General features: G+C 36.9%; 1 protein-coding gene across 3 annotated transcripts in view; it reads right to left on the reverse strand.

The window, feature by feature from the left end:
- Nucleotides 1-25355, reverse strand: part of PIK3C2G (phosphatidylinositol-4-phosphate 3-kinase catalytic subunit type 2 gamma) — a 427919-nt gene that overhangs the window by 352633 nt on the left and 49931 nt on the right. For all 3 annotated transcript variants that reach the window (XM_065940721.1, XM_065940712.1, XM_065940703.1), the window contains 3 exons: nt 12415-12517; nt 7436-7506; nt 3835-3898 (listed from right to left, as the gene is read on the reverse strand). In XM_065940721.1, the coding sequence (XP_065796793.1) occupies nt 3835-3898; nt 7436-7506; nt 12415-12517 (238 nt within the window). The remainder of the gene's footprint in view (nt 1-3834; nt 3899-7435; nt 7507-12414; nt 12518-25355) is intronic.

A 25355-nucleotide genomic window follows, 5' to 3' on the forward strand; every position in this document is an offset into this window, starting at 1 on the left:
GGATTCTTGCCTGGAGAATCCCGTGAACCAAGGAGCCTGGCAGGCTACATTCCATAGGGTTGCAAAGAGTCGGTGTGACTGAAGGGACTTAGCACAGACACACGCGAACAATAAAGGTGACTTTTTTATTTTTTGTCTGGTTATCTAGTTGGTACAGCCTCTGAGTTATGCGCTTGAAGGTAAAGTGTTTGGAGGCTTTTAGCACTTTTTATACCAAGCAGATGTTTCATGAAGCCAACCTACATTTTGAAGCATGGATAGATTTTTTTCAGTTCGGATCCATTTGGTCTACAATGAGTTCATCAGTTACTAGATCCCAGTGTAAGTTTGTCCTCAGTGATAGGGATTGCTACCTTTCTCTAAAGGTCCTACTTGGCATTTAAATAAAAATTTTGGAGACAATGCATTAGAGGCTACTAGGAGAAAGCAACTTTGAATCAGAAGCTGATTCTTCCACCTAGATAGAAATCTGGCTTTACACTGCTTTATTCTAGAGACCTACCACTCTGTGTTCTTTATGTGAAAATGCTGTTTCCAATTAGATTGTTAGCAACTTCAGAACATGGTTCTGACTTTGATTTCTGTTGATTCCAGTAAGTAAATAGTTTAGTAATTTGTAGCAAGTAAGCATTAAGTAGCTCCTCCGGGAAAAATTCTTTCTCTTTCTTCTGTTCTTAATTTCTCCTAAATGTTAGCAATGAATTCTGAATATAGAATGAATACAGAAAACATTCCTTAATTATTAGTAGAATAGAAAAGAGGGGGAGAAAATTGCCAAAAGGAAAAGCTCTATGTAAATTACTTACAAAATTAGCTGTTTAACAAGCATAAGTTGGGATGCCCAATCTGAAATGTGTCAAATGTAAAATATGCTAATAGCCATTGCTGATGAAACAAAATATTTGGAAATTTAAGTTATCCATATTATTCAGTAATATTCATGGCAAGTTTATTCGACCTGCTTGTTCGTTATTTTGCCAAATCATATAATAATTCAAGTGTGAGATAGGTAAAAACATTGTTCTTCAAATTGTTAACTATTTTCAGTGTTGATGAAATGCTATTTAATGGACTTGTCAAACAAACAGAAAGTGCAATATTGTAAATTGATAATATCACAGTCTGTTCTCACTTCTTAGATATTTAGCTATTGATGCTTCTTAGGAAGAAATGTCATTTAAAAAATTCATTGGTTTAGAGAGAGTTCATGTGGAAAATTACAGACACTGTGGCCTATTTATGAAATAATTCAGATGTGGTGATAATAACTATTTGCCTGTGATAATATAAAGACAGTATTTCTTCGATGGTTTGCCAACTTTTCAGTCGTATTGGAAAAATTGCTTTTTTTCAAAAAATGATTTCTTTTAAAGTGAAAGTATTGGAGGCCTCATATATAAGTGATATGACCAAACCGCTGCATTTGACAATTAAATTAATTATCATGGATCTGTTATACATGAGCAGTACTGAGACATTTAGGTAGTTAAAATTCATCCATAAGGAAGGTATGATAACTTCCACAGTATATCTGTGTACAGTCAAGAGCCATAAAGGATATGGGAATGGAGACTTAATATGCCCTGGGTACCTGGTATATTTCAAATTCTACAGTAGAAAGAATGGAAGTCACAAAGAAGTAGTAATTATGACACTTTTATGAGGTTTAAAGCAACATAAATAATTGTGAATTGTTTGCACATTCCACATTTTAAACTTCCAGATTCAGGCTAGACTCAAGAAAGAAGTGGAATTAGAGTGAGAGGATTACACTTTGGGAGGGAAGATGAGTTGTGTATTTGTCATCCCTGTATCTTTATTTATTTACATGGAATTAATGTGTGAGTTTCATATCTACATCAAGAAGTGTAATGTATTATTTTCAGAACTGTTTACTCTTTTTTAATATTGGGGATAGCAATTTAATATTGCTTAAGATCTGGACGCTTGGTATCAAGAGTCATTTGTTTAATGGAAAAAGAAATCTTCACTTGTTTTAAAAACATTCTCTTACCTCATTTTCTGTAATCATACAGTATTTTATCTGTGGAAGACTAATATGTATGCTGAGCACATCAGGATAAATGCTGGACTGAATGAGTTACAAGTTGGAATCAAGAGAGGCAGGAGAAACATCAATGACCTCAGATATGCAGATGATACCACTCTAATGGCAGAAAGTGGTACTAAAGAGCCTCTTGAGGGTGAAGGAGGAGAATGAAGAGCCGGCTTAAAACTAAATATTTAAAAAAAAACTAAGATTGTGGCATCCAGCTCCATTACTTCATGACAAATAGAGGGGGAAAAGATGGAAGCAGTGACAGATTTCCTCATCTTGGATTCTAAAATCACAGTGGATTGTGACTGCAGCCATGAAATCAGAAGACAGTTGCTTCTTGACAGGAGAGCTTTGAAAACCTAGGCAGTGTGTTGACAAGCAGAGACATTACTCTGCTGACGAGAGTCTGTATAGTCAAGGCTACGGTCTTCCCACTGGTCATGTATGGCTGTGAGAGCTGAACTGTAAAGAAGGCAGAACACCAAAGAATTGATGCCTTTGAGCTATGATGCTGGTGAAAACTCCTGAAAGTCCCTTGGACAGCAAGGAGATCAAACCAGTCAGTCTTAAGGGAGATCAACCCTGAATACTAGTTGGAAAGACTGATGCTGAAGCTGAAATTCCAGTATTTTGGTCATCTGATGTGAACAGCTGACTCAGTGGAAAAGTCCCTGATGCTGGGAAAGATTGAGGGCAGAAGAAGAGGGTGCTAGAGGATGAGATGACTGGATAACATCACTGATGCAATGGACATGAACTTGGTCAAACTTCAGGAGAATGTGTGGGACAGAGACGCCTGGTGTGCTGCAGTCCATGGGATCGTAAAGAATCAGACATGACTGGGCAACTGAAAAACAACAATCCTTCCCTGGAAGAACACACTGTAAGAAATGATTTGCCTAATGGTGACTACAACTTGGATGCCTAATAGGTATTAGATTAGACTGAATCCATTATTTTCCCTGCCAAGCTCGCTTCTCCTACCTTCACTGTTTAGTTCATTAATGTCTCCATGCGATCAGTCAGCCACCAGCAATCTGGAGATAGTCTAGGCACTGTGTTCTTTTGTTCACAGTTTTTCACCAAATCATGTAAATTGCACATTTTCACCTTTTATGAAGTCCCTTCCTTTCCATCCCCATATTAGAGCTTTTGCCCATGCCCTCCTCATCTTTGGGTTAGTGAAATGTCCTATAGTCACCCATCTGTCATCATGCTGCCCTGCATAATGGCTCTATGTCATCAGCTGATAAATTATAAAATCATTAAGTTGTCCATAAAATGTCCTTAAGACCATACATAACTTGGTTCCTGCTCCTCCCTTTCATCTGGTCTTTTCTTAGGCTTTCACCTTGAACCTTAATTGTGGCCATTCCAAAGTTTCAACAGCATACAGTTTCCGACTCAAACCAGGCTGCTTGCTACCTGCTCTATTCCTGTTGCTATTTGCTTTAAGTTATCCCTACCTCTGACTTTCCTTCACCACACCCCTCCCTTGGCTGACACACTCATTTTTCAACACTCAGATCAAATAAGTAAAATCGATCACCCTCTTTTGTGTGTCCTGTATACACATAAGTCTTTCACAGTACACATGACGCTTTATTACACACCTCTGGTTACTTGTCTGTTTTGCCATGATAGAATGAAAGCCATTGAAGTGTAGATCCTCTGCTTTATAAATCTTTGTATATTCAGGAATGTGCAAAGTTTTAGAAAAAGAGTAGATAATAAATGCTTATTAGATTAATTAAGTAAGTAACAAAAGTTAATACCTGGGTTTTCAATAAGTATTTCAGGTGGAAGTCATATTTTTGGATTACTGTTGAGAGACACTGTCTGAAAAGAAAAAAAGAACTTTGTTTAAAGTTGAGTGGGAAAACATTAAATTTAGCAAATTTATCACAAGTCTTGCTTTGCCCATGATTCTATAGCAAATATGGTTTAAGAATTTCTGTTGATGTAATTTTAAATATCATTTTGAATATCTCCCTTAAAACCTCTGTATAACTTGATAGGCTACAAGCATATTTAAAAACTTTAGAACTCAGGAGAAATTTTTGACAACTTAACCAAACCTCTCAAAGACTGTTCATTATAAGAAACTACTTTTATTTCAAAATGTCAGTTGCAAAGGGATTCACAAGGAGATAATGACAGATACATCAATATTAAATATGCAAAAATTTGCAGAAAATTGCTTTCAGAATTAATGACATATTTATCAAAGGTGGTGTTGTATTTGATCCCAAACCTCTGTGTTTTCCTGGTATTTTTGTTTTTTTCCCTAAGTTCCTCTTAATGCTTCAGCTTTATCTCTTCTTAGGTGGAATAGATGTGAGTGAGCAGAGATTCTTCTGGCTTCACTACTCAAAATTATTTTCCCAAACGTTATTGACTTTCCCTTCCTATTTGTCCTAAAAACTCCTGAATTGAATCAAATAATGAATTGCATAACACAAATTCACAATGTTAAAAACACACCAATATATTTTATAGCATCAGTTAGCCCTGTTCAATCCCCTGCCCAACTCTTTGTGTGTCTGCAGCCAACTTTGTCGCTACACAGGGACCTGCAGCTGGCCTTCACAGCTGGGTGTGTGTGTGTGTGTGTGTGCACGACCAGCTCCAGCAGCGACTGCTGTCTGCCCTGGTCCCTAGCTGCAGGCACTACTGAGGATCACAACAGCCCCTGCAGCACTGCAGACCCCCCACAGCACTTGCCAAGGACCACATGGTGGTGGATGCTGTGGAACCCCATGGCCTGAGCCGAGCAGGCTTTGTGTTTCTCCTCCCCTCCTGGAGTTGTCTCACAATTCTGTGCTCGGTGCCTTGCAGCACTACACCCAGGGTCACAGCGCATTTCGGGGTACCCTCGCCTGTAGGTGAAGGTCTTTCCATGCTGAAGCCAGCTCATACAGTCTGGAAGAGGCGACTGCTGCTTCCCGTGTACAGACAGCTATGCAAGGCTGTGTGCAGTGAAAGTGTTCGTTGCTCAGTCATGGCCAACACTTTGTGACCCTGTGGACTATATAGCCTTCCAGGTTACTCTGTCCTCGGGATTCTCCAGGCAAGAATACTGAAGTGAGTTGCCATTCCTTTCTTTGGGGGATCTTCCCCACCCAGGGGTATAAGGCTAGAAGATCACAAAAAATCAGGGAAATATGACACCACCCAAAGAATACAGTAGACTTCCAGCAACTGACCCCAAAGAAATGGAGATACAAGAATTGTCTGATTAAAGCACTCAAAATAATTGTTCTAAAGATGCTTAGAGAACTACAAGGGAACACAGGAAAAGAGTTTAGTGAATTTAGTATAACCATACAAGAAACAAAATGAGAAATTCAGCAAAAAGAAAACACAAGAATCAAATAGAAATGTTTGCGCTAAAGAATACAAGACTGAGCTGAAGAATTTGATAAACTACCAAGCAGAAGACTCCGTAAACTTAAAGACAGATTTCTTGAAATCACCCAATCAGAGGAACAATGCAATGAGGAAAGGGAATGAAGAAATGTTGTCTGTCAACTATGCTTCAATTAAAAATTACTGACAATGAAAAGTTAGTGAATAAATCCTATGGACCTCACATTCAGCTTAGTCACTCAGTTGTGTCTGACTCTTTGTGACCCCATGGACTGCAGCACGCCAGTCCAGCATGCAGTTGCCATCACCAACTCCTGGCGCTTACTCAAACTCATGTCCATCGACTGGGCGATGCCATCCAACCATCTCATCCTCTATCGTCCCCTTCTTCTCCTGCCTTCAATCTTTCCCAGCACAGGGTCTTTTCCAAAGAGTCACAGGCTCCTTTTCTTTCTCTGTGCCCCAGATAGCATCCACCTACAAGTCACAGCCCTCCACCAAACAGTTCAGAACAAATCTCTGACTCCCAGGGATTCCAGACTTTTTGAAGGATTTGTCCAATTTGATGTTTCTCTCTGCATTTGTTGATGTGGTAGTTATTGTCTTATAAATTTATTTTGAAACACAACCTTTGATTTAATACACCATTTAATGCGGACCTATCTGAAGCATGTAATTAGTAATACAATAATAATTTAAATTAAGTGATATCAAAAATCCTCCTTAGTTTTACCCATTCTATGATTTTATGGTATGAGGCTGAATACAGGCAGGAAAGAGAAAGACGTGATATTTTAATGAAAGAATGTAGCCTTTGCAAATTGCAGACAGCATTGATTTCACTATTTCTACTAGCAAAAGGACTTCCCTGGTGGCTCAGACGGTAAAGCATCTGCCTACAATGCAGGAGACCTGGGTTCGATCCCTGGGTTGGGAATATCCCCTGGAGAAGGAAATGGCAACCCACTCTAGTATTCTTGTCTGGAAAATCCCATGGACAGGGTAGCCTGGCAGGCTACAGTCCATGGGGTCGCAAAGAGTTGGACATGACTTAGCGACTAAATCCCATGGACAGGGTAGCCTGGCAGGCTACAGTCCATGGGGTCGCAAAGAGTTGGACATGACTTAGCGACTAAACCAACTAGCAAACTGAGTGATTGGCCCTAGATAAGTTATTTAATCTTCCAGAAGTTCAGTTTCCTTGATTCCAAAGTAAGGTAGTATGTGTTGTTATGGAGTTAAAGGGAGAATTAGATGAGATAATGTATGCAAAATGTACTAGAACTCCAGGAAGTAATAGCTATTATTAATAGTCACTAAAACAATTTTAACTCACTTTTATATCAGGCTGTGCTTTAGAGAATTTATGACACATACCTCCCACACTCCATTTTTTGCTCATTTAGCTCAGAGCAACTTTAATTCCTGATAAACTCACCCTGTAGCACTGATACTTTCTCTCAGGTTAGCTTTTTGATATGTCTATTCTTTCAAATAATACATGCATACGTTGAGATATCAGACTCAATTAGGATATGCTCATTTGCTGTCACTTGAGTTTTCCAATTTGAATTCACTCTCCTTTGTTTATAATGTACCAATTATTTTCAAGGAGTTCCAGAAAGGAATTTAAAGCAGGAGATGGTGACTTTCAAAGTATGGAAATTCAGTGATACAAAGAGCTTAGTGACATATGCACAATCAAATTTACCAAATGAATGAGAAAAAAAAAATCCTCGAAAATGTAATAACCGGTGGTAAAGAGATTTTTAAATGAATGTTAGATTGTTCTGGAAGGTGTTAGCAGCTCTTCAAACGCGTCTGAATAGCTGTGAAGAATAGACAATTATTAACAGAATTTGCCAAAGGGAGATATCTATTAAAAGCACAATAGCTTCCACAGTATTAGTGAAAGGATAGTTTTTACAATCAACTGAAAAATATTATGATTTGGCGCTTGAGAAATCAGTCAGAAAGTAGTCTTGGAACAGAAATGAAATGTCTTACCTGGACACTTTCCAGATATGCATAAATTCTAGAAGTTGCTTCAGATAAAACTGACTGTGGTCATCTTCATGCTGTAGACAGCAGGATATATTAATATTTATAGAGAGAAGAGGAATGAACCCCAGATAAAAATAGGTCCATAACTTCCTGCTGTCATTTTATTCACCTCTTTTGATAACCCTCATTTATCATTTTAATATTTTGTTTTAAAGACCTTAGAAGACACTTAACTGTAGAAGCATTCTTTTCAAAAGTAAAGCGGAAAGGTGCTCTTTGGTTGAGGATAAACTCCAAGGACAGTTGAAAGGCATCCTGCCACCACCAAGGTCAAATACGAATTTATCCCAGCAGGAAAGCAGTTTTGACACCAGTTCTCCCACGTATGTGTACATTTTCTTTGCATTTAGGCCTTGGATCCATGGCAGCATAAGACTTGACAGCTTGCCACATTGGCCGGCAGACACAGAATGGAATCCTCCGTTTTTCAGATTTTCCATGTCTTGCCACCAAAACGTCAGGGTAAGAGAACTTTCCATCTCATGAACGCTGAGTTATGCTAATGAAAGATGACTACTGATAGGCGTAAATTGCAGGAGTTATCAGATGGCATTGTATTTTTCTCCCAAGATGAGCAGGAACTACTCATCTTAAAATAGCAGCCTCCTGATCCACATCTCTGCATTCACACAAACGCACTCTCATCTGAACTCCTTGATCAACTCTTCTGAAATGGGCACCTATAAAAACCCTATGCAGGTCTGCAGAGGAAGCAAATATACCCCATCATCTTTGCACTTTTTCATCACTCAGAGCTGTTAAGTTTTACAGCCCAATGGGTCCCTTAGTGCCTGGGGTGAATATAATCTTGTATGTCAGTATGCACACAATCTAATTTTAAGACTGCCTGTTAGAGTTTCTGACAGAAAACATCAGAAGGAAAACCTTTACATGGCTTAAGGTCAATGGTAAATCAATTTTTATATTGCGTTGTTTTGTGAGGAAGAGGGAGGAAGCTAAGTAACATGGAAAGAATAAGGTCATTGCTATGAAAAAGGAAGGTTTTATATTAATAGAAATGCTAAGGAACTTGGCAACATGAGGCTTACACTATAGGCATTTACATCCAAGGTCCCTGGTTGATGAAATCTAAAAGCGTGATAGTGATTGAGACAGTTTCTTTTTCTGCAGAAGATAAAGCTAAAGTTTAGGCTTGGAAAGAAAAGTAAAAGGGAAGGGAAAATAGAGAAAATAAGAGTTAAAATACATTAAGATTTGAACTGTAATGTTTGGTATTTGCCTTATTTCAGAGACTTCCCTGGTGGCTCAGTGGTAAAGAATCAACCTGCGATGCAGGAGACACAGGAGATGTGGGTTTGATCCCTGGGTCAGGAAGATCCCCTGGAGGAGGAAATGGCAACCCACTCCAGTATTCTTGCCTGGGAAATCCCATGGACAGAGGAGCCTGGGGAGCTGCAGTCCATAGGGTTGCAAAGAGTTGGACATGACTGAGCACACACGTACTTATTTCAGAAGTTAAAACCAAAGCAGCATATAAATAATATGACATATTTGCATCTTTCAGTATAGCATAATTATATTAATTTAAAAGCTACTTGGCTTCCAGAGATACGTTTTAGAGCAGGGGAATTGTCCTTTTTCACACAGTCACTTAAAAGAAGAAAAAAATTATCTAAAGGATCTCAAAGAGTCGGAGGAAAGTTTGAGCACATATCCTTGGAATGTATTGTGCAATTTACTTTTCTGCAAAGCTGAAAGCCCTACGTTTGTTTTAGTAAAAACACTAAGGTAATTTTCTTTTCCTTTTTTTCATACAGAAATCTATCGTTTTAAGTATTCTGTGAAAACTTCCTTAAGCTATAAAGAATTCTTAATTTTATGATTAATATCTACAATGTTGGCAATACTTTTAATCAAACCTGATAGATGTAAAGGAAGAAAATTAAAAAACAAATGTTTCAGTCATTCTTGTCATCAAGACAGGAATTTAAAAATTTTGAAATCTAGGATGATTTCTAAAGAATATCAACCTGTTTTGTGAATAATCTCTTGGAACATGAATTAAATCATCATATGTCAATATAATAGGAGTCAGTTTAAAATAAGAAAGCCATCTAAGTTGAATTGAGCTTTGTAATGCTTTTTACAATGAAAAAAGCTCTGAAATATCTCCTGAACAGTGTTGGTGTCAGTAAACTTAATAAAATGATAGTGATCATTATAGTTCCAATATTACATAGAAATAATATTGTCAAGCCAATTTTATGTTGTTTAACTAGAAAGAAAATTTAATTATTCCTAATGTTTAGCATATGGCTGAAATTACGAAAATCATAGAGAATTTTGGCATCATTTTAAATAATAGAATTAAGAGAGGAGACCATTCACCATTCCCTTAGCATAGATTTATAAAAGAAAAAGAATCATGGGTCATTTATTTTAAATATAGCCATTCAGACCATGCAGAAGGGTTGCAACTGTTAAACTGTTAAATTGTTATATTCAGTTATATTAAATTAATCAACATGCTTATTTAGTCCTGAAAGAAGATTTTATAAAACCAGGCAATTAGTTTTATTTTCTTCAACTATATGATTTTCAAGTGAAATTATAATCTAACCTACTCGATGGGTACAATATTGTAAAGTAATTAGCCTCCAACTAATAAAAATAAATGGGGAAAGAAAATAAAGATACCTTAAACAAAACAAAACAAAAATTCATAACAAAAAGTGTGATATATCAGACTGCAACATATGCATCATGCTGACATAACATAACACACCAGTGTCCAGATTCTAATATTTTCAATATCATGAGTAAGTTTTTGAGCTGTATGAATGTTTTAACTAACATTAGGATGATCTAATGGCTAAAACTTTGCCCTCCAAGGCAGGGGATGTCGATTTGATCCCTGATTGGAGAGCTAAGAACCCACATGCCTTGTGACCAAAAAACTGAAAAAATATAAGTAATGCTGCAACAAATTCAATAAAGTCTTTAAAAATGGTCCACATCAAAAAACTCTTTAGGACTTCCCTAGCGGCTCAGCGGTAAAGAATCCCCCTGCCAACGCAGGGGATGGAGATTTGATCCCTGAACTGGGAGGATCTCGCACACCACAGAGCATCTAAGTCCATGCCCCACAACTATCGCGCCTGTGCCCTAGAGCCTGGGAGCCACAGCCTCTGAAGCCGTGACGCCCCAGAGTGCGTGCTCCACGACAATGGGAAGCCTGTGCACCAAAACTAGAGTAGCACCCACCTGCCGCAACTAGAGAAAAGCCCACGCAGCAGTGAAAACCCAGCCCAACCAAGAATAAATAAATAATATTATTTTTAAAAGTTTAAAAAAAGACTACAATATCATATAGTCTAACATCCTATAGTTTTTGCTTTGGGGCTGTTATGAATTAATACATGTAGAGGACTAATAACAGTGCCTGGCACCAAATATATGCTTAATGTGGTAAATTATCATTAAATACCCTGTGATGGCCCAGGCTTTGGGATATGTGGATACAGCTGTGGAAAGCAAAACAAAGCCAAAAAAACATAAAGGTAGAATTTTGACTAATTGCTCTGACACCCATATCTAAAACGTTTGAGTATAGTCCGTAAATTCTCAGTGGAGACTAAATGACTGGGCTCAGATCCAAATCTCTGCTTACTAGTTCCATGAATGTGACCTGAGAAAGGTCATGAGCTCCTTGGGATTCAGTGTCCTTATTACACATGGAATTGTAAAGAGTAAACGTGATGTAAATGTTAAAGTTTCAGATATAAAATATATGTTCAGTACATATTATATCAAAGTAGTGGAGTTACATGCAGTTAAGAATAAACCTTAATTTACATGAAACTGAAATATTAGTGATTTGTGAATTACCACCAGTGCCATTCTTTTTAGCAATTATTCAACTTCTAAACAAGAGTAGGAGTTAGAATTATACCTTTCTCCTCCCCCTGTTGAAATGAAGCATGATAATGTCAGCTTTTTCATCAACACTGAGGACAATTTGAAGATGCTTAGGTTTATTAATATTAAGGGTATTAGTTACTTTATAATGCTTCTTTGTGGAGATTTCAGATGCATAGCCCTGGAGCCATCAATGCCATCTGAGTTGGGTATGAGTTCCAAAAGATGTTTCTAAACAACTCTCTTTTGGCCTCATTATGTTATGTTCCACATAGATATATTGCAAACTAATGCACTACCTGACACTTTTTATGATGAAGCGCCCCAAACTAAAAAAAAAAAAAAAAAGTCATGCATTGGAAATCTGTTATCTAAGGTAAATGACAGGGTGATGGGAGTTTTGCTTAAAGCAGGTAATTGGAAGATTCTATAGAAAAAATCTGCTAAAATATCAAAGTTTCTTGCATACTGTGCAATTTGGGTTTGATGTAACTCAAGACATCACACAGGGAATAAAATTTTTATCTGACAGCATGAAGCTGTCATTAAAGCACAGTAATTCCTTTCTAAGGAGTTTTATTATATATATTATAAATACTAATCTGTCCTGATTTAAACTGTGTTGATACCACCATTGTCTTCAAATAGAGCAAGAGTTGTGTTATTTTTCTTCTTTCAATGGTTTCCCCATTATGTTTTCTGTTCCATTCATTTACTAGTGGATTCTTGTATGAATATAACATTAATAAGTTACTCATAAATGACTTTTCAAGAGACCAGTTGATTTATTATACTGAGGTTGCAGTACGCTGTTCATGTAATTGCTTTAGTCCAAATTGTTAATAGACATATAGACATATATTTCATTATGTTTCAATATACTCAAATTGAATATATACTCATTATACTCAAAATATGTTCAAACATACTCAAACATATTCATTAAGCCATGTAATCCCAAAATGGTAACAATCTATAAGGATGGGAACACTGTCCTTAAAGAACCCATTTGCTAACTGATGCCAATGCTAAGAAAGTCTCACCTTTCGAGATAATGTTCCTGGAGTGTCTCTCTTTTTCTGTAGATGAAGTTGAATAACAGATTCATTTTTCTGAAATACTCTGTGGCTTCCCAAATAGTGATCACTGAAAGATAAAAAAAAAAAAAAAGAACATAATTATTTTCTCTTACTATTCCCCCAGTGTATGTTTTCCACTCTGACTTCATGTCATTTTATTTTATTTTTAGAACTTAGTCTGATAAAAGTTTAAATGTATCTGTAGTTTTCTGTCTGTCTACCTATCTCTCATGGCTTTCCAGGTGGCTCAGTGGTAAAGAATCTGCCTGCCAATACAGGAGACGTGGGTTTGATTCCTGGGTCAGGAAGATCCCTCCTGGAGGAGGAAATGGCAGCCCACTCCAGCCTTCTTGCTTGGTAATCCCCTGGACAGAAGAGCGTGGCAGGCTCCAGTCCATGGAGTTGCAAGGAGTTGGACATAACTGAACGATTGTGCCTTAACTATCTGTCTATCTCTCATGTGCATGTGTATATAGGCGTGTAGAGATATGTCTCCTCATATTCAGTTTTAAAGGCAAGATATATTTATTTTCAAATTCACTGTTAGAAAAAATGAGTAGACACCTTTAGAATGGATATGATCAAGAATCCATATTCAGAGTTAGTTTTATCCAGCCATCTCAAAGCTGACCACAGCATGTTTCTGGGAGGTCTAATTGATGCCACAAAATGTACGTGGGGATCACTGTAACAAGGAAGCAGAGCCGTGTGGTAGACATATCACAAGTTTAGAGACAGATGTACTAGCTCCTTGAGCTTAGGTCAGTTAAACTATCTGAAACACAATATTTTCCCTTTAGAGTTGGGACATTAATGTCTATGACAAAGGCTTGACAAGCAGATTAAATAAAACATATTACACATTTCAGACATTTTAAATGGTGTAATTGTATTTTGTTTTCCTCCCTCCCTTTCTTCCTTCCTTCCTTCCTTCCTTCCTCTCTCTCTCTGTAAATATTTCCTAATCACAGAAGAAATAATGAACAAAACAACCTATTGCTATCCATAGGGCTCTTATATTGTTCCTTGAATTTTTTCTACTGTGAATCTAGACATAAGACATGGCCAGTGTATTCTCTGAGTTTCTGGAATCATTGATTTCTGCCTTCCTCCAAGGGCTATTCTCATATTCTATCACATATCCTCAGGTTCCTCTTTTCACTTCCCCCAACCCCAACTCTTTTTTTTTTTTTTTCCATGCTTAGAGTTCTGAAACTTCCTCTGAAGTTGCTCTTCTTATTTTGGGAACCACTTTAAGAGTAGTGAACCATCTTGCTCTCAAAGCTTCCTTTCCTCAGTGTGTTGAAGTCTGGACCCTGGATCCCAGGGCAGTGAATTCAGCCCCAGATCTGGCTACTGCTTTCTTGAACTGCGTCTTTCACCCACTTGTATGTACGTCCCTCACTAGGGTTGCCAGAGAAAATAGATGACCGATAAACATGAACTTCAGAAAACAATGAATAAACGTTTTTAGTGTATGTTTCATGTATTATATGAAACATACTTACACTAAGAAAAATGGAAATTTTTGAAGTTCAAATTTAACCAAAAATTCTGTATATTTATTTGCTAAATGTGTCAGTTCAACTCCCTTCTAAAAGTCAGCCCGAGTTCTTCCCTTATCTTTGCCTCAAGTGTAGTGAGGAGAGGGGTAAGGTCTGGGTAATTTTCAGATTTTGGAAAGAATTTTTCCCTTATAAATTTTCTTTTTTTAAAAAAGTTATGTTATAGGAATATATTTTCAGGGAAAACATTTGAATTAGGCTAAATTGTGCACAATAAAAAAATATCTTAAAATTGTTCTCTTTCCCTTTGTCCAAAAGTATACAAGAGTATATTGCACTTAAAAAAAAGAAAATAGGCTGAGATAAATGGTCAAGCACATATACATTTATGTTAAAAATAAGATCATTTTTATTTTAGCTGTGTCTCTAACTTGTAGCTAAATTTCTTTTAATTTATTTTTGGACACTGCCTTTTTTGTTTTTGGCATACCACATGGTACTCAGGATCTTAATTTCCCAATCTGGTGATCAATCTCAAGCCCCCTGCAGTGGAAGCACAGAGTACCAAGCAATGGGACGTCAAGGAATTCCTGAGACTTTGCTTCTTGATCAGAAAATTTAAATTATACCATTCATAGCAATACCATCTGCTGTGTTATTGTAGGTTTATATTAAACATATTTGTTTTTAAAATTTTCCCTTTATTCTTTGGGATTATTTGAACCTTGAGTCTCTTTTTCTTCTATCTTAGAGACCTAGAAGACACAAATAATTTTAATCTTCTACTGGTTGCTATTTTTTTTAGTAAGATGTATCTTAAATCTTTTCCATTTCAACATCAATTTAATCATTATCTATATCACATTCTCAAATAAATCTTTGAGCTTAATATGACTTTGGTTCTATTTCATAACACTACAGTTGCCCAAGAAGAGATCATTTCAATTTTTTTTCCCAGATTCTTTTATAATTTACTGGATGCAATAAAAGCATAGTAGATCAGTTGGCCCAAAAAGTTAGAAATGGGAATTATGAAAAAGATATCTTAATACACTTTATTTTTAAACTAAAAATAGCTAAATAGCCTCTCAATAACCAAAGTTTTGATGCTAGAATAAAGTTGTTGATATAGGATGAAGGGTCTGTTGATTACAATTTTGTGTCTTCTGGCATAAAGCAAATCTATAATTATCTTTAATTTTCGGCTCCAGCTTCCAACCTGAATGGAGAATTTCTTTAGATTCCTGTGCTTATTATTCTAATCTTTTGAAGTTGTTTCCTCCACACTGAATTCAGCAGTAGTGATTTTTAATGATCTATCAGGAATGTATTTGCTGAGTAAAGAGGGATTTACAGCTCCAATTTTAGACGTTTTTTTCAATATAATAACAATTTGCCCAAATATTCTTAAATTAACAAGAACTTTTTTTTTCATCTCTGACCTTTTGTATTTAACATATGAACAATTTTCATAAATATCTGATGTTTCTGGACTCTAAATATTTCATTAATCCATATATTTATTCCTGTCCAGCACCAAATTGTTTCAATTATTTAATTTTATAGCATATTTTGAAGTTTAGAAATAAACAAAAGTAATCATTTAAAAAAATTATTTTATCTTTGCACTATTTCTCTTTCAGAACAATTTTGAAATTAGTGTGGTAGTATTAAAGAGAAATTCTAATATAGTGTTGACTTATATTTCATTTATGGAATTATATAAGAGGAGTTGGCCTTTCTATAACATTGAATTCTTCCAAGGAAAATATACTTCTACATGCATTCTGATTCTCTTCTATACCCTTGAGTAAAATGATAGTTTTCTTCCAAGTAGATTTTACAAGTATGCCTTTTGCAAGATATTTTATAGTTTCTGTTCTATTACAAATCAAATATTTTTTCCATAATATTTATTAGTTGAGTTTATTTGTTGATTTTTCTTATGGAATTCTGTTGTAATAGATGAAAGTTTTTCAGTTGATTTTTTTGTATTTTCTAAGTAGAAAGCTATATTCTTTTAAAATAATTGCAATTTTATTATCTTCCAAAAGCAAAAAGCTTCCTTTTGATTTTTTATTCTATTGTGATAACTAGCATGCTTGGCAGACTTTTGAATAGTAGTAATGAAAATAGATATCCTTCTCTTTTTCTTGACTGTATGGAGTGCATCAGATGATTAACACATATGGTATTTGCTGCTTTCCTGGTCTATACTTTTGTTGCCTATTTTGTTAATGATTTTTTTCAAATTATGAAAAGGTTCAAATTTTATTTAAGAGTTTTTTGCCTTTACTGAGTACATCATATTGAGAAGATCTTTTTTTCCTTGAATGTATTTCCTATGAATTGTATCAATAGGCTTTTTCTATCTATGTATAATTATCTTTACATTCTTGGGTAGATTTAATTTGCAATTTTTAAAGTTTCCTTTTATATATAGCAAAATCTAGATTGGCCTATAATCTTAATGCTTGTGTTAATATTTATTTGTTTTAGACATTACAGTTTAACTATCTTTATAAAGTGCATACATCTTATTCTCTGTCCTGGCACAGTATATAATTGAGAATTATCTATTCCCCCAAGGTTTGGTGCAATTTGCCTAAAACTACATTTTCTACTCCCCACTGCTTTTTGTTCTGTTTCACATTTATACTTCTCCTTGAGCTAATTTTGAAAATTCATGATTCCTTAGGAGATTATCTATTTTTTATAAAGTTGTCAAACAAATGTCCCAAGTCCCTCCTATTTAAAAAATCGTTTGACATTTACCTGGGAGCTCTACAATCCCCTTGCGATCCTTCTGTCCTTTCCATCTTATCACTCTTCTTGTTTTACCAGAAGCTTTTTTATTAATATTTTTTCTTGTCCTTTCATGAGAATTTTGGTGGGCTGCTGGTAGATTTGCATTTTCAGTCATATGTATTAATACAATTCTGAAGATTAATAATTATCATTTTAATTTTGGGAATGGTTTTACATGAGAAGAGAGCTCAGAAACTGGAAAGGAAGTACTTTTCTGGTCCAGCTCTTTCGTTTGCAAATAAAGACACTGAGTTCAACAATCTAAGATCAGAAATTAGAGCATAAATATTTGGAGTAAATATAGCATGCTTGAAGTTAATTTATAGAGTTAAACTTTCCTGTTATAATGTGATATACATGCTTCTTCTTATAAAATAGAGCAGGGGAATTAAGGTGTTCTGCAAACTTTGAGCTAAAAATAAAACTTCTCATGGGAAAATAGGACTGGAAGACACCACTCAAATCAATACAGGTCTACACAGAGTTCATGTGTTTGTGTGCATACACACACAGACACCTTAGTACAGAACACTAGCATGGTCTTAAAAAGACACATTTAATTTCAAAAATAAAAAAAATATATATATATAGTAAAATAGACTTGGCTTTTAAAAATGTCTTTAACTTGGTGAAAGAGAATATATAGAAAACCTTGATGCTGCTGAATACAGAGATGAGGGCGAAATGTACAAAAATTGTGGAGAATTCTTCAATAAGCATTTTCAAGACCATGAAGTCAAGTTGATGGGGGAAAAATGCATGTTTTCTGGGTGAATAGTCACAGTCACTGGTACAGTATTGTCACTCTCAGCAGCTTTGTGCATATTTCGCATTCATCTACTGTTACTTAGCAGAACAAACATTACAAATATGCCTGAAAAATTTCCCTGTATGTAAAGGTGACTTGTCTGAATAAACTAATTCATGTTATAGAAATATGTCATATTGTTGAAGAATTTGGAGAAGGAAATGGCAACCCACTCCAGTATTCTTGCCTGGAGAATCCCGTGGACAGAGGAGCCTGGTGGGCTGTCATCTATGGGGTCGAACAGAGTTGGACACAACTGAAGTGACAGCAGCAGCAGCAGCTAAAGAATTTGTATTTGGAATTTCTTTTGGGGCTATCATGTTTCAAATACTAAACAGTCCTTTTTACATATGTTAACAATAATAAAAGCTATTACTGCAGTCAGTAGTTGATATAATATTTACATGTTTCTTTCAATAATGAATGACTTTTATTTAGTATAAGCTCTTTCTTTGGGGAATTGCTTTCAAATGAAGGTATATATAGAGTATTCTCATACTGGGACATTTGTTCTAGTACAGTTAGTAGCTAGAATCAAACTCAAGTTTGTATATATTATTTTTATTAATTTTTAAACTCAGCAGTGGCCACAGGACTGGAAAATGTCAGTTTTCATTCAAATCCCAAAGAAAGGAAATCCCATAGAATGCTCAAGCTACCACACAATTGCACTCATCTCACACGCTAGTAAAGTAATGCTTAAAATTCTCCAAGCCAGGATTCAGCAATATGTGAACCGTGAACTTCCAGATGTTCAAGCTGGTGTTAGAAAAGGCAGAGGAGCCAGAGATCAAATTGCTAACATTTGCTGGATCATTGAAAAAGCGAGAGAGTTCCAGAAAAACATCTACTTCTGCTTTATTGGCTATGCCAAAGACTTTGGCTGTGTGGATCACAATAAACTGTTGAAAATTCTGAAAGAGATGGGCATACCAGACCACCTGACCTGCCTCTTGAGGAACTTGTACGCAGGTCAGGAAGCAACAGTTAGAACTGGACATGGAACAACAGACTGGTTCCAAATAGGAAAAGCAGTACATCAAGGCTGTATATTGTCACCTTGCTTATTTAACTTACATGCAGAGTACATCATGAGAAACTCTGGGCTGGAAGAAGCAAAAGCTGGAATCAAGATTGCTGGGAGAAATATCAATAACCTCAGATATGCAGATGACAACACTCATGGCAGAAAGTAAAGAGGAACTAAAGAGCCTCTTGATAAAAGTGAAAGAGAAGAGTGAAAAAGTTGGCTTAAAGCTCAACATTCAGGAAACTAAGATCATGGCATCCACTCCCATCACTTCATGGCAAATAGATGGGGAAACAGCGGCTGACTTTATTTTTCTGCGCTCCAAAATCACTGCAGATGGTGATTGCAGCCATGAAATTAAAAGATGCTTACTCCTTGGAAGGAAAGTTATGACCAACCTAGATAGCATATTAAAAAGCAGAGACATTACTTTGTCAACAAAGGTCCGTCTAGTCAAGGCTATGGTTTTTCCAGTGGTCATGTATGGATGTGAGAGTAGGGCTGTGAAGAAAGCTGAGCGCCGAAGTGTTGATGCTTTTGAACTGTGGTGTTGGAGAAGACTCTTGGGAGTCCCTTGGACTGCAAGGAGATCCAACCAGTCCATCCTAAAGGAGATCAGTCCTGGGTGTTCATCAGAAGGACTGATGTTGAAGCTGAAACTCCAATACTTTGGACACCTGATGTGAAGAGCTTACTCATTGAAAAGAGCCTGATGTTGGGAAAGATTGAAGGAAGGAGAAGAAGGGGATGGCAGAGGATGAGATGGTTAGATGGTATCACCGACTCAATGGATATGAGTTTGGGTAAACTCCAGGAGTAGGTGATGGACACGGAGGCCTGGTGTGCTGCGGTTCATGGGTCGCAAAGAGTCGGACACGACTGAGCTACTGAACTGAACTGTTTATTAAATATAGCAACAAAAGTTCATATTAAAATATTTGGAAGGGTACTTTGAAGGAGATTCAAAACTAAATAGAAGTAACTCAGAATACTCTTAATGGATGGTTTATTAAGAGAACATGTTTTCCTTACTGTGTGAGAGCTCTCAAAGTGATGACGTTCTTTCTGTGCTCTGACATGGTTCTGTGATTTTATGAGGAAAGCAAAGTATGTAAATGAGAAATGCACTTTAATCTTTTTTTTTTTTTTTGCTCAAAGTAAGTCTAAAAAATTATAATAGACTAAATCATAGTACTATAAGTCTTAGGCTGTTCTGAATGTGCTGAAACTAATTAATTTGTTCAAGTTTGCTAAACAAAACCCTTAATTTTATTGAGAATAAAAAGACTCATTTTCTCCCCCAAGAATATAGGCAACTGGGCTTTTATTGCTAATGAGTATAATCTATTACCTTAAACTTTATACAATATTACCTAGTCTTTTTTCCCTGCTAATTAATAGTTTGATTTTTATTTGAATTAAAGGCAATTGCAACTTATAATCAAATGTTTAAAGAATAAATGAATACTAATTATAATGGAACTAGCTAAAACATTTTTTAAATAGACATTTTCTTAAGATTATTTAAAAAATTCTACTTAGATTTAATTTTTGAAGAGGACTTTCTTAATTTCATCAAAGGAATTCAGCATTTTGTTTCCTAGGAGAGGTCAGAAGAGAGAAAAGGGACTCCATAGTAGATAACCAGATCAGACTAATGAATGCTAGTGATGAATCAAGAGGTAGATATTATTTCTTAATTTGATTTAAAACTATGTATGGCAGTTTCAAGGTAATACTTTTAATTAATTAACATTATCTTTCTTCTTTTCTTATGTCTTTTTAGTACTCTGAGTTCTTAAACTCAAGAGTCAGTTAAATAGTAAAGAAAAGTTTTGCTTTATTTTGTTTAAATCAAAGACTGAAAACTTGTCCATTACTGCAAGCAGTAGGCCCAAGCACAATTTCAAGGAAGACTGTTCACTTTCTCTTTATGTGGCATTTGTGGTTCACTACTGACAATGCAGTCATGATTTACTTAACAGAAACTTTTAGGTGCAGTAAATTATATTTTTTCACACAGAAGCTCATAAGGAAAATTGTTTTTAAGTTAAATTAGAAAGCAAGAGAGCAAGACTTTTGAGAAAAGAAATTGCTCAAATCACATAGATTAGGAGTAAGAAACAAAAACTTGCACTCTTCAATTGGCAGGCTTTTAGATAATAAAGGAAAAATGATGAAGTAATGTTATACTTCATATATCATTGAGATATGTCCATGTCTCTGTATCTATCTTATCTATATGTGTATATAAACTTCACATGAAGTTTATAGGTGAAGGTATAATAAGGTTTACTATCTGCAGAAACTGCAGAAACTTTACTATAAAGCAGAAACAGGAACACTCTAGGAAACAGTCCTTCTGTCCCTAGGTCTTTTATCTGTGCTGTACCTCACAGAAAAGACAAGATGTTATAGTCCCTGACCTCAGTACTGCCACTGCATAAGTCCCAGAGGTTCTGTCTACTGGATAAGACCATGAGCAATAGGGAAATGAGATTACCAAGACACTCCTATTGTGGTAGTTAACTTGTGGGCAAAAACCAGGAATGTAAAGGAAGATGCTAATATTTTTATTATTTTTCTGTTTAACTTATTCTGACTTTAATTAGCTCATTCAGTTTCCATACTTCATATTGCTCACAACTCTATTTTACACTACCAACAGCCTATGTTACAATTGATAAAATTCCAGTGCTTTCATTTGCTAATTTAAAAACTTGCTCGCTCCTAATTTAAAAACTTTTTGAGGCAGTTTTTTAGGAGTATGTGATACTTGATGCAACTCTCTTTGATGTTCACTGAAGTACCTGGTAAGAATAATGATAGCCACGTGTAAGAGGTCAGGAGACATTTCATTTTGAGAAGAGTTCTGGAGTTAGTAGAGTGAGTTACTGGATTCTTAACAGTGTTTCATAGAGAGAAGGAGTGCCAGAGCAAGATTCAACAGAGTGAAAATGGAATACTTTAATTGACAGAAAGAGTTTGTCATATACTAGGTTATGATAAGTGGTAAGTGGCTGTAAAAATAAGATAGTTGACTTATTAAAAGGGGAATTGTGACTTGCTAGGAAAATTATCTTCATTTTTCAATATGTTATGAAGTATAACATTTTGTTTTATTGATTAAATTCAGTATTTGTGCAATACACTGGTTTTAAAAAATGTGTATTTTAGGTTGTGGTCCTAAGACGGCAGAGGGATAGGATGGGGAGACCACTTTCTCCACCACAAATTCATCAAAAGATCATTTGAACACTGAGCAAATTTCACAAAACAACATCTGAATGCTGGCAGAGGACACCAGGCACCCGGAAAGGCAGCCCATTGTCTTTGAAAGGAGCTAGGACAAAATATAAAAGATAAAAAGAGAGACAAAAGAGTTAGGGATGGAGACCCGTCCCAGAGGAGGGAGTCTTGAAGGAGGAGAAGTTTCAAAACACCAGGAAACCCTCTCATTGGTGGGTCTGTAAGGAGTTTTGGACTCTCAGAGGGCAACATAACCAGGAGGGAAAAAATAAACAAACAAACAAAAACCACAGATTATGCGCCTAACTGCAACTCCCAGTAGAGAAGTAACCCAGACAATCGCATCCGCCACCAGCAAGCGGGGTCTGAACAGGGAGGCACGGGCTGCATCACGTAGGGTAAGGACCAGGCCTGAATACCCTGAGCACAATCTGAGGGAGCTAACGTGAGATAGCAAGCCAAACCGTGGGCTAGCCAGAGAGAGAGAGAGAGAGAAAAAAAAAAAAAAAAAAAAAAAAAAAAAAAACAGAGAAAGAGAGAACTTTTCTGTGAAAAGCTCTAACCTAAGGCATTGCTGGGAGGCCCACAGAACAAAAGACTGAGCGAATTCCAGAGGAGAACTAGTGGGCTGCGGGCTGGCCCATCCCCCGCCAGAGGCAGAGAGGAAGGCGGGTGACAGACAGAGCTGGAAGGCGAGGGGCAATCTCCACCCCAGAGACAACATCCTCTACCAAACTGCGAGCAGGCTCCCAGTTGCTAAGCAAGTCTTACTGGCATCCTGGACAGTTGACATCCACCAGGAGGGCCACAGCCAGAGATCAGCTCCCCAGAGGAGACACACGGCACACCTGAGATGGCGCTCCCGCTGTGCACCCAGGAAACTGAGCGGCTGGGGCCAGGGAGGTTACAAGATGCACCGCCCACCTGGGGAGAGTGTGCTCACCAAACCCCTGGTCACCTGAGTTGCTCAGACCTGGGAAGGGCGCAAAACTCAGGCCCAACTGAGTCTGTGCCTTTGTGGAGTACCCGAGAACCTGAACCTGAGCAGCTTAGACCTGGGGAGTGTACACAACCCAGGGCCCAGTTTAGACAGCTCCCCTGCAGAGCTACCTGGAGCCTGAGCAGTGTAGAGCAGGAAAGCACACACGCCTTGAGCGGGGGCAAACCCAGGGTGGCCGAGACACTGCGAGCACTCCCCACACAGGCCAGTGGTATTTGTTCCCAGTGTTCCTCCCTCCCCAGGAGGAGGGAGCACAACTGAACAAGTGAACCTAAATAAGTGACCACTTTCGCCCCCTTGTGTCAGGGTGGAAATTAGGCACTGAAGAGACTTGCAAACAGGAAGCCTAAATAAACAAAGAAGAGGGAACTGCTTTGGAAGTGACAGGTGCAACAGATTAAAACCTTATAGTTAGCACTGACTACATTGGAAGGGGCCTATAGACCTTGAGAAGAGTATAAGCTGGAGCAAGGAACTATCTGAAACTGAATTGATCCCACACTGCCCTCAACAGCTCCAGAGAAATTCCTAGATATATTTTACTACTATCATTAAATTTTTTTAAATTTTAAGTTCTTTATTACTCCTTTAATTTTATAACCTACTATTACCTTGCAAAAAAAAGACCTTATTTTTAAAGCAAATTTCATACATTTTAAAAATAATTTTTGTGATTTTTAAAAAATATTGTATTTTTGAGAGTCTAACCTCTACTCTAGATTTTTAATCTTTGCCTTTTGGTATTTGTTATCAATTTTGTACCTTTAAGAATCCAATCTTCAGTAGCCATTTTTACTTAGGAGTGTGATTACTGGCTTGATTGCCCTCTCCCCCTTTTGACTCTTCTTTTTTCCCCCATGTCACCTCTATCTCCTCCCTCTACCCAACTCTGAGAATCTCTTTGGGTATTCCAGGCTGTGGAGAACACTTAGGGAACTGATTACTGGCTAGATTGTTCTCTCCCTTTTGATTCCCCCTCTTCTCTTCCTGGTTACTTCTATCACCCTCCTCCCTCTTCTCTTCATATAACTCTGCAAACCTCTCTGGGTGTCCCTGACTGTGGAGAATCTTTTCTCCATTAACCTAGATGTTTTATCATCAGTGTGGTATGGATGGAGAAGTCTTGAGGCTACTGTAAGATTGAAAACCAGAGGCAGGAGGCTTAAATCCAAAACATGAGAACACCTGGAAACTCCTGACTCCAGGGAACATCAATCGAAAAGAACTCATCCAAAAGCCTCCATATCTACACTGAAACCAAGCTTCACCAAGAGACAACAAGTTTCAGAGAAAGACATACCAAGCTAATACTCCAACACAGGAACATAAACCTAAGCATTAAAATACAGGCAGCCAAAAGTCACACCAAACCCACAGACACCTGAAAACTCACTACTGGACACTTTATTGCACTCCAGAGAGAAGAGATCCAGCTCCACCCACTAGAACCGATGCAAGCTTCCCTAATCAGGAAACCTTGATAAGCCACTTGTCCAACCCCACCCACAGGGAAGAACCTCCACAATAAAGAGGAACCACAAACTTCCAGTATACAGAAAGGCCACCCCAAACACAGCAATCTAAACAAGATGAAAAGGCAGAGAAATATTCATCGGGTAAAGAATCTGATAAACGCTCACCAAACCAAACAAAAGAAGAGGAGATAGGGAGTCTACCCGAAAAAGAATTCAGAATAATGATAGTAAAAATGATCCAAAATCTTGAAAACAAAATGTAGTTACAGATAAATAGTCTGGAGACAAAGATTGAGAAGATGTAAGAAAAGTTTAACAAGGACCTAGAAGAAATGAAAAAGAGTCAATCAATAATGAATAATGCAATAAATGAGACCAAAAACACTCTGGAGGGCACCAACAGTAAAATAATGAAGGCAGAAGATAGGATAAGTGAGGTAGAAGACAGAATGGTAGAAATAAATGAAGCAGAGGGGAAAAAGAAAATAGAATTAAAAGAAATGAGGAAAACCTCAGAGACCTCTGGAACAATGTCAAATGCCCCAACATTCAAATCATAGGAGTCTCAGAAGAAGAAGACAAAAAGAAAGGCCTTGAGGAGATAATAGTTGAAAACTTCCCTAAAATGGGGAAGGAAATAGCCACCCAAGTCCAAGAAATCCAGAGAGCCCCAAACAGGATAAACCCAAGGCAAAGCACCCCAAGACACATATTAATCAAATTAACAAAGATCAAACACAAAGAACAAATATTAAAAGCAGCAAGGGGAAAAAAAACAAACAACATACAAGGGGATTCCCATAAGGATATCAGTTGATCTTTCAATAGAAACTCTTCAGGCTAGAAGGGAATGGCAGGACATACTTAAAGTGATGAAAGAAAAAAACTACAACCCAGATTACTGTACCCAGCAAGGATTTCATTCAAATATGAAGGAGAAATCAAAAGCTTTACAGACAAGCAAAAACTGAGAAAATTCAGTACCTCCAAACCAGCTCTTCAACAAATGCTAAAAGATCTTCTCTAGGCA

Source organism: Muntiacus reevesi, chromosome 1 (genome assembly GCF_963930625.1).
Source record: "Muntiacus reevesi chromosome 1, mMunRee1.1, whole genome shotgun sequence".
In the NCBI taxonomy this organism is placed as follows: Eukaryota; Metazoa; Chordata; class Mammalia; order Artiodactyla; family Cervidae; genus Muntiacus; species Muntiacus reevesi.